General features: G+C 40.3%; 1 protein-coding gene across 1 annotated transcript; it reads left to right on the top strand.

Moving 5' to 3' along the window:
* The first annotated feature begins 1,853 nt into the window (after positions 1–1,853).
* Positions 1,854–3,997, top strand: foxl2a (forkhead box L2a). Its single transcript, XM_047036416.1, has one exon. It carries the CDS (start codon positions 2,189–2,191, stop codon positions 3,104–3,106), a length of 918 nt encoding a protein of 305 aa, XP_046892372.1. The 5' UTR covers positions 1,854–2,188; the 3' UTR covers positions 3,107–3,997.
* Positions 3,998–10,119: the final 6,122 nt, after the last annotated feature.

Consider the following 10,119-nt stretch of genomic DNA (forward strand, 5'->3'; position numbering starts at 1 on the left):
AATGAAGACGAGGCTAAATAACTACCCAACGGAAATCACAAGGTATTACTGAACCACACACTCACTGTCAACATAAGAACATAAGAACTCAAAAGGCTCGATTGTTGTGGTGACTATATACTCAGTAAAAATCCTCTGTACCGCATCTTTTGCTTCGGCACAAACCACAAACCAGAAACATATAAAGCGCTATTTTCAAGTGTTATGGAGGGCTGGATTATTTTCTGCATGCATGACAGGCAAGTAGCCTATTATTGTCTGTGAAAGTGTGCCTTGGATTACTCTTAAATCTGTTTGGTGGCACACATCTGAGGTCAAATGTAATAGGCCTGTATCTACTCTTTATCGTTCTAAATGGAATCCTTTGTAATTGAAGTCTTTCAGGTAGGTTCCATATTGACATGTTAAAAAGAAACATTGAGAGTTCCAAACAGCCGGGCAAATAAAGGCTGTATGATGTAATCAAAAATGTTGCATGTTTCCATGGGCTTTAAACTTGTTTAGAGGTTAAGATTATTATTTTGTAATTATATCTAGCAACGTTGATTTCAGAGCAGCATCAGTTTTAAGAAACTCAGTTGTTTTTAAACCCACTTTTGTGCACCCGTTATTATCCTCCATTATTAGACTAACACAATTTGCCACAATATCATCGATGCAGTTTTTAGAGGTATGCTACGTCAATTTTTTCAAGTTGCAATGGGTTTGCTACTTTTTGACAAGCACACTTTTCATGCAAATGCATGTCCTCAAACGGGCTATGGTCTTTCCAGTTGATGTGTGTTACCATGTGGGATTCATCAATATTAGTGTTGTGTCACTATAACAATTTATAATACCCAGTCGTTCAAAATGAGACTACTCGATTAACATCTCGTTCATGTGTCACACGTATTTATTTACATTAACAGTAAACGGAGAAGTTCAAAACATATGTGAAAAAGATCATGAAGAATTTCTAAAAGGTCTCTGTTCTAGCACTTGAAACTGCTCACTCCGACTCTGGAGTAATTGCACGTTGAGAGACGGTTGGCTCTTATCGCTGTTCAGCTGTTCCCCTGCGAGACTGGGCTTTTCTCAAGCGACCCAGCCGCAGACTGTGGGCCGGTGGCGGGTGATGACACACATGCCAATGCTGCTCCACCTGCGTCGACTCTCATAGCACGGAAATATACTCCCCGAGAAAGCCGACGGGACCCGCATGGGTGGCCAGGGAAATGTATCCCCTCTTCATACACCTCCCTACCAATGTGAGCTAATTAAGCGCCACTATCAATCCAGGTTTTCTGAGGCCGTGGACATGGGGGTAGCGGCTAATGAGTGTTTTGCATTTAGACCAAACTTCGTGCAAAAACACAGGGGCAATTCTGAGGTTATGATGGAAGTCACTTGGGGGGGGGAAAAATAAAAGCTAATTGGTTGTTTTACTAATCAAGCCAAGTCATATTATTGACCGCTTTACACTAGTTATAGATATGCATTGTGTTTAGCCTATAATAGCCTACAGAAAGGTTCCAAATTTGACTGAAAATATGTGTATGATGTTCCTAATTGAAGAATGTCTGTTATTCATATTATATCATTAAGTAATTGCGTCAACTGACTGCATTCAAGGAAAATATTAAAACTTGCTATAATAGAAGAGCATGCTTTTGACATCTCTACCATTTATGAACGCCCGTATCCAAGCCCACTTTATGTAATTGTGCATGCGGGTGTAATTTAGGAAAATGCATTTGATCATGATAGATTCCTCCCCTAACAAACAAACCTAGGCGGAACTCAAAACGCGCTCAAATCACAGAGCAGAATAGTATGCTACGTCGAACGACGCACGGTCGATCCGGAACGCACCAGCGTCTGCCCTCGGGGGGAAAAAAGAGAAAGAAAAGGGTTGGACTTAGTGAGGAAGTAAACCACAACCTGTGTTGCGCTTCCATCAGAAACCAGTTTTAAAGAAAGTCTATTCTACGAGGAGACTGCCCGATGCCACCAAGCCCCCGACTGAAACACAAAACAAAGATTTCTCTGTGCGTAAGACGAGGCTCATTTTTAAAAATCTCAGCTTGGGTTGCATCTCGAGTTGCTACGTTGGGAATACTTTTACCCTGTTGATTCTGTGCCACAAGCGCACTTTATTCTCTATTTCAGTAATTGTGCTGGATTAGTTTTTGTTTTGTTGTGCGCAATGATGACCACTTACCAAAATCCGGAGGATGACGCAATGGCCTTGATGGTCCACGACACCAACACTGCCAAAGAGAAAGAACGACCCAAAGACGAGCCCGTCCTGGACAAGACTTCGGAGAAAACGGACCCGTCCCAGAAACCCCCATATTCCTATGTCGCTCTCATTGCCATGGCCATTCGAGAGAGCTCCGAAAAGCGCCTCACTCTGTCCGGTATTTATCAGTACATCATCAGCAAATTCCCGTTCTACGAGAAAAATAAGAAAGGCTGGCAAAACAGTATTCGACACAACCTAAGTCTCAATGAATGCTTCATCAAGGTGCCCCGGGAGGGTGGCGGTGAGAGAAAGGGAAATTACTGGACCCTCGATCCGGCGTGCGAGGACATGTTCGAGAAGGGGAACTACCGCAGGAGACGCAGAATGAAGCGACCCTTCAGACCTCCACCAACCCACTTCCAGCCTGGGAAATCACTCTTCGGTGGGGACGGATACGGCTACCTGTCTCCACCCAAGTACCTGCAATCCAGCTTCATGAACAACTCTTGGTCTCTTGGCCAACCGCCTACACCGATGTCCTATACCTCCTGCCAGATGGCCGGTGGCAACGTGAGTCCCGTCAATGTGAAAGGACTGTCAGCTCCCTCCTCCTATAACCCGTACTCCCGAGTGCAAAGCATGGCTCTCCCCAGTATGGTGAACTCTTACAACGGCATGAGCCATCACCACCACCCGCACCCTCATCACCCTCAGCAGCTGAGCCCCGCCACTGCGGCACCTCCCCCCGTCTCCTCAAGCAATGGAGCGGGCCTTCAGTTTGCCTGCTCCCGCCAGCCTGCCGAACTTTCCATGATGCATTGTTCGTACTGGGACCATGAGAGCAAACACTCGGCATTACACACAAGGATTGATATTTAGTTTACGAGCATGTCACTTGTAAAATTGACTCTTAAAGAGAGTCTACTCCTCTGTTTTCAAACAAGAACCAAAGTATTTTTGAAGTGACAATATTCTTACGGGCTCTTTTGATCCAGCTAATGTCTTGAAAAGCCATATGGAGAAATGTAAGCATGGATATTGAGATTTTAAAAAATTAACTGGAAAAATGGAAGTATGGGAGCCATCGAGGACGCATGAGGTAGCAGAACTTTTTCGGGGCCATTGACGCACCAATGTTTGAGAGAAATCTGTGTTTTGTGGTTTTCAATATTTGTAAAAGTAAAAGAAGATATATAAAAACATTTCGAGATCCCCATTCAAAGGAATAGGCTAGATAAATAATTCAAAGCTGCGTTTGATCAGTATGCGTAATGACATATCAAGTTTATAGAGGCATACTATTACTGTTGCCAAATTAAACAAAAAACACTCTCGAAATGACTGTGGCTTTCATAACATTACTTGAGAGAGTGATAATTGAACTAGGACGTAATTAGGACATAGAAAGTGAACTGAGCGGATTCAGGAGAAATGTTGATTCTTTCCCATGTTTTCTGAGTGACAAAATCCATAGGCCTATGACTTGCAGGTGGGAATAGAAAACCCTCACATCATAACAAAGATATTTTACTTCAGGGGTCATTTACTTATTAGGCTTTGAGGCCCCCGATAGAAAATGTTTAGTTTCAAATAACACCAGCCAGTGCCAGATTTTTTTTTAAACCTTTCTTGTTTATTTCGTGCGTTGTTTTATACATAAACGTAAATACATTTTGTCTCATACATGTTGGGACCATGTTAAATTAGCACTTTTTTCTGTTTTTATAGTTTTGTGAATTTCTTAATAAACTTGTAATTCTTTCAAAGTAATGCACTTGTTGTGATGTAATCTTTATTTTTGCAAATAATTTATCCATCAACCGGGCCAGAACAAATCAGGCTATAGCCAAGCTAGCCTATATATTATCAATAAGTCGCTGTCATTGTAATTAAACATTTGTAATAAAAAATTAAACATTTTATTTTAAGAAAAACGCGTGTGTAGACTACATGAATTCGCGTTTTGCCGAGCAAATGTCATGGGCCTAATCTAGGCTACATTTCTACAGCAAATGCAAAAGATCAATGTTTTTCAGGAGAGGACGTTGAATAAGGGAATTAGACTCGTTGGTGTCATTCTGTTGACCTGCTTTAGTTAAAAGTGGCAAAGTTTGCACTTTGAGAGGAATTTATTCCACAGCATTATTCGGTATTAAGCCTATTCCCTATTTAAAAGCATAGATATTTTTTAATTTAAAAGGTGTTATTGTCTTTTACCTGCTTTAAATTTGTCCACAACTCGGACCTCATACAGTAAGCCAATCGAGAAGTCAATATATTCATTATACGTCATCATGCAAGTAGAGTAGAGATGTTACCTCTTATATTAGGCGTTCGCGCTTCTGTCTAATCGTTTGCTGTAAATTGAAAAAGAAAGGTGAAATTTGTGCGTTTTGGGCACGAGTTAACTTAAGCTATTGGGGGTTACTTGGCCGCCGTTGCTCACTGGCGTTGTGTAGGAGAAACAGATACTGCTGCAAGTCAGAGGTCTCAATGACAGTCTATCTATTTAAGCATTATCCACAGGAGTATGTGGACTGATAAACTTACTTTAATATCAATATGACATCGTCTACATTTTGGATGACCTGAAAAACGTTAATTGTTGCCCAAGGTTTACAACATTTTATGATTTGGATTATAGGACAGGCGATGGCTTTTGGACTTTGCTGGACTTGAATTAGTTTCTATACTAATATAACCACATTTTAATGTAATTTGTTGAGTAGGCTACTATACAGCTAATTGAAATCCTCAGCTATTTCAACAGTACTTTTGTGGTAGACTAATAGGCCTATACATGCTGAAACGTTCTGTTGTTTTTACACTCAACTCCTTAGACAGAAATGCATGCACCAACGGCAGAATGTACCAATCTTGTGAAGCTGGCTGACCAGCTGCTTTATGGGAAAGTACAATTATAACTTGCACGTATATAAAAACTCCACCTCTCGTTATTATTGTCTGGTAACATTGGATTTGATGTACGTGCACTTCCCGTGAGGCCCATTGCTGCCGTCCCCGGGGGCAGTGACTCTTGAAGAGAGAAACGTGGTGACGACTGAAATGCATTCAATACAACTTTTATTCTCAACTCTTTTCCACTTATTATCACTTTCACAACACTGCCCAAAGTTAGTGAGCGATCCGGTGATTCAATTTAAATAAAAACAAATCTCTGTAATGTATATGTATCTATTTATTAATCAGGGCGAGTTGTGTTTAGCTTTCGAACTATACAAAACAGTCCTAGTTCTGATGGCAGCCAAGTCAATAAGTTGTTTATTTTGGTAAGCTACTGGCATTACTTTGTGTTGGCACATCTTTAGGCCACCAGTTGTCTCTTATTGGTGGCACGGATTTATGGCCTGTGACGTCTACTTAGGCCGGAGGGATCTCAAGCTTAACCGTAAGCAATCACTCATGACTTCAATGCTTTTACAACGGAAAACAAGTTACCTTGATCCACCCGTCGTCCAGTGGTACCCTACCTGTCAAACAATACATTTTAAGATATGTATATGCCTGCATTATAAGTCTCGAAATCTTGCCGAAATCTGATCCAAATATTTGTAAAAAAAAAGTTAAACCCCGATCCAGCCTAAATCGAACAGAACACAGGTTACATAGCAATATTTCGATGTTGACAAGCGATTCGGTTTAAAAGTAGTGACCTTCCAGCATACTTTAAAAAAAAATAACAATCAAGCACTTTTACACCTCTATGGTTATTACAAGGCAAGAAGGCTACTGTGAATGATTCAGGGGATAATATAGCTCATTAAGTGTGAGGGCATGGTGCATCGTGCGTGGCCGGTAACAGAGACGGTGTCCTATTATTTTTGCTACCCAGTAGAACGTGCTGCCAGAAACTGCGCTTGCGCATTTCAAGGTTTAGGTTATAGGGCTAGACGTAAATTTGCGCTATATCAAAATCCAAGGTCTAGATACATGCATTTTGTTTGGAATTAGGTATTATAAGTAGGCCTATTAGAAGCGTAAGTTGATGTTGCACAGTATAATGTGCAAGTACAAATATGGATTCTGCGGAAAGTCGGTTGACAAACAGCTGTAGTGAAATTATTTATTTCCTCAAGCTTTGCGCACATTGGAGCCCATTGTGTTGTCTATCAAGAAAAACAGTAAGCTAATTATAGCCTATGCAATATAGCCTTATTTAGAATAACAATAGTTATACTATTTTCCCAACCACCTAACTTTCCCAATAGAGTTTCCTAATGCTCAAACTTCATTGAACGTTTTTAATACAAACAATTAGTGTACGTAACTGGAAACTATGGGATCAGTGGTTTTGTGGATTTTTTAACTTGTAACTAGTGTCACCCTGACTGGCATAGGCCTATACCCCTCAATTAAGAATAAAATATAGGCCTAAAGCATTGGCGTGTTTCCGTCGACAAGCAGATAGCCTATTATAGCATATAGACCTATATGTTTTGGCCTAGTTGTAGGCTCAATAATATTTCATATTTGCAGGCTAGATAAAAACGACCAACTTAACAATATCTATAATGATATTCATCATATTTTTCATATTTTATTTTGTAATTGTTCTGTTAAGGGAATAGGCTACAATCCCTAAAGCACACAAAACAAGTGTCTCAGTTGCTCTTCAACGGGGGCTAAACAGTTGGGCTAATATGCAGTGAAGCCAACTTCTCCCACTCAAATGGCTGCTTTCGAGCGAGCTGGGCAAAACAGCGCGTTCACAACTTTTCACCGCTGCCGCGCCGCATCAACTGACATCTTTATCCTCCCGCTCGAAGAGGGAGCGTCCGTGCAGGGTTGAAACGTGGCAGTGTAGCTATATTTTCTGCTTCCTCACATTAATGTTTTGTAAACAAAGAGAAGATAAGGGCGCGTTTAAAAGGCCATTGTATTCTAAACATGCTCCTAAAAATAATAAATAGAAATGTTTCATGAAAATATTACATTTTTATCTAGTCTTATTAACCGACATGATATAGCCTATGCACAGTGAGGCTATTTAATTTTAAATGAAGGAATATAGATTGTGATGGATGTTGTTATTGTAATTTATACACTTAAGATGGCCATGATTAGCATTGTTATTATTGTTTGTGTTTCTGCAGTCTTTGTGTTATAATTTTTCTTGTTTTTTTTTTCTTGCAAATATACATATTTTGTCTTTCGATTCAGTGAAAGTAGGAAGCCACGTAATAGGATGCTGATTCTGTAAGCTCATAACAATATGTGGCACAGGACAGAGACAAGTGATTGAGCGAGTAGTTCCTTTAACTCCTTTAGTGGAGCTTTACGCACATTTCTCTCTCTCTCTCTTTCTCTCTCTTTCTCTCTCACACACACACACACAGACACACACACACGCCGCACACACACTGTACATCTCAATGGCACAAAGCGCGCATGTCTTCTATGGTCTGGGTAACAGGTGTGCATTTGAGCAGAAAGGTTGACATTTCAGTCAGGCGGACGTGAACAATAGGCCTGCATGCAGGATGTCCCCGAGGCTGAGAGAGATAAGACGAATCTGAATATACCAATACCTTGGTTCGCGAAAAATAGTCAAAAATAGTCTCATACTTGGATACGGAAAATAAAAGGACAGCTGTCGCTGGATTTGTAAAAAGCCCTATCAACACTGCTAAGCAATATAGAACTCAAAGTCTAATGGAAATTAATCTAGATGTTGTAGGCCGGTATGTTCTCTCCTTTAATGTTTAAGGAATAATCGGATTTCAGATCTGTTTTTTCTAAGCACATCATGAAATTAATTATTCGAGATCAAAACAAAGACGCATTTCGATACATTTGGCTTGCACCGGATTTTACAGATGTGCGATCAAATAAATATTTTCCGCTATGTTTCAGAAACAGCCAAACGCTAAACAACCTAATTTTCTTTCATTCTTCGGCAATTTTATGAATTTGCCTTAAGTAGTCTAATGAATGTTTTTATTTATTTGTTATAGACCAAACCTAAGTAAGGAAGAAAAAAAAGATTCTAAATAATGATTTTAAGCGAATGCTCATGTGAATACAAATGGTAAATCCTACAAAACTTGGCCAGCTTTTATGCTAAATTGCAAATTTGTATCCAAATTAATTGAGAAAGCATAAGTAAGCTACTAATTGCATTGTCATTAAACAGGCCTACAGAATCGTGAACCAAATGCTATTTAATATAAACTCTTTGGGGACCAAGTGCTAATGAGCTGCTGAAGTTCTAAACTGAGGTTAATTTAATCACCAAACAACGTCTCTGTTAATAATTGCCCCATTTAGCAAATACTACGTTAACTCAAGGATGAATGTCTTGAGTTTGGGTTGGGTTGCAGTTTGAAAGGTGGGGAACAGCGACAAGTTGCTGTCTCCATCACGTGCAGTAATGGTGATTTAAATAGCAAATCTGAGAAAAATTACATTACAACATTATATTTAGTCTTTTTTTTTTTTACATGTGACTGCGACATGTCCCCATGTCCCCTCGGTCCAACACAGGCCGATGTTTTTAGGTGCAACACCATAATAGAGTTCAGGATCTCACAGGCACTCAGTCTTGTCGATTTATAAAAGGTAAAAATGTGTTATATTTGTATTGACTGCAGTGATTATACGACCAAGTGACCACCATACTGCTTTTCTCACATCTCTACGTAAAAGTTCAAACGGCCTATATGAAATATGAACATACCAAATATGCCATCAATGCACACATTTCCTCTCTATTTCAGTGCATTTAAAAAATTGAGTTGGGTGAAGTGAATCTACACACATGGCTTGCATCCAAAGTTCTAGGGATGTTTCTATTATATATTTATTATTCTACGATGAGGTGAAAAGGTTTCGCACTCTGTGCCATTTTGTTTTTGCGTGTCTTTCCGTTGAGCACGCAGTGAATAACCGTGATTGTATCCTTTGTTGTACTCCAGGGGATGACAGATTATAATCAACAAGACGAATGAGGTCAAATCATTCTCACAGAACGCATTTGACCCTCGCCTTCCCACCTCCCATCTCTATCCTCTGTAAGTTAGGTGTACCTGCACTTGCTCTAGGAACACGTGTGAGCGTCCGTCACCGGCGGAGGAAGGTGACGGCAAGTTTGGCAGCTGCGCACGCTAGGGCACCGGCGAGGTGACCCGGCCGTCCGAGTCACCTACAGGTTGCCGGTTTCCCAATGCTCTCACACAATTGAATTCCTGGCATTCTTGAGAATGTTTGAGATTGAAGCGAACCAGTTTCCATTTGGTCGCGGGACACATCACCCTAAACCCATTGAAAAGGAGAGTGGGGTCACCACTGTTTGGTATACACCAGCTCGAAACAGGAAAATATGCAAAGATTTGATTCCCAGAAAATCCGGCAATTGTTCAGATCAGCGTGAGTTTTTCCCTCTCATGCACCAGAAATACTAAAGGGAATTCTGGTTTGAGAGCTCTGTCTATTGCATTGCAAACAATGTCTTATTTTTATGAGGAGCATCCGTTGGTGAATCTGCAATGTAATCCATTGTCATGGAGATCTACGTGATGTTTTCAATTGGAAATGATTTTTATCTCATGAAAACCGCAAGAAACAAAGGATTAGGCTTCATGAAATATTCTCCAATATGTCAAAATAATTAGCCTACAATTGTGTATTTTGATACTCAACAATTGGTTTATAAATAGGAAACACGCGCGCTTTGTTGACATTGGCCAAACTGAAGACAGGGGTTTAATAAAAGTTCTATAAATACATAGTTATAAATACGCACGATGAGCTGTCATTCAGTCACGGATTTTAGCTGACTTTTTGCCTGAGGCAACAACACGCACCGACCTCCCTCTGCCCCAGCCAGAATAGGTCCACTGTAATGTCACCTCGAGCCCATTCCGATGTCAAGG

The sequence above is a fragment of the Hypomesus transpacificus genome, chromosome 15 (genome assembly GCF_021917145.1).
Source record: "Hypomesus transpacificus isolate Combined female chromosome 15, fHypTra1, whole genome shotgun sequence".
NCBI classification, from domain to species: Eukaryota; Metazoa; Chordata; class Actinopteri; order Osmeriformes; family Osmeridae; genus Hypomesus; species Hypomesus transpacificus.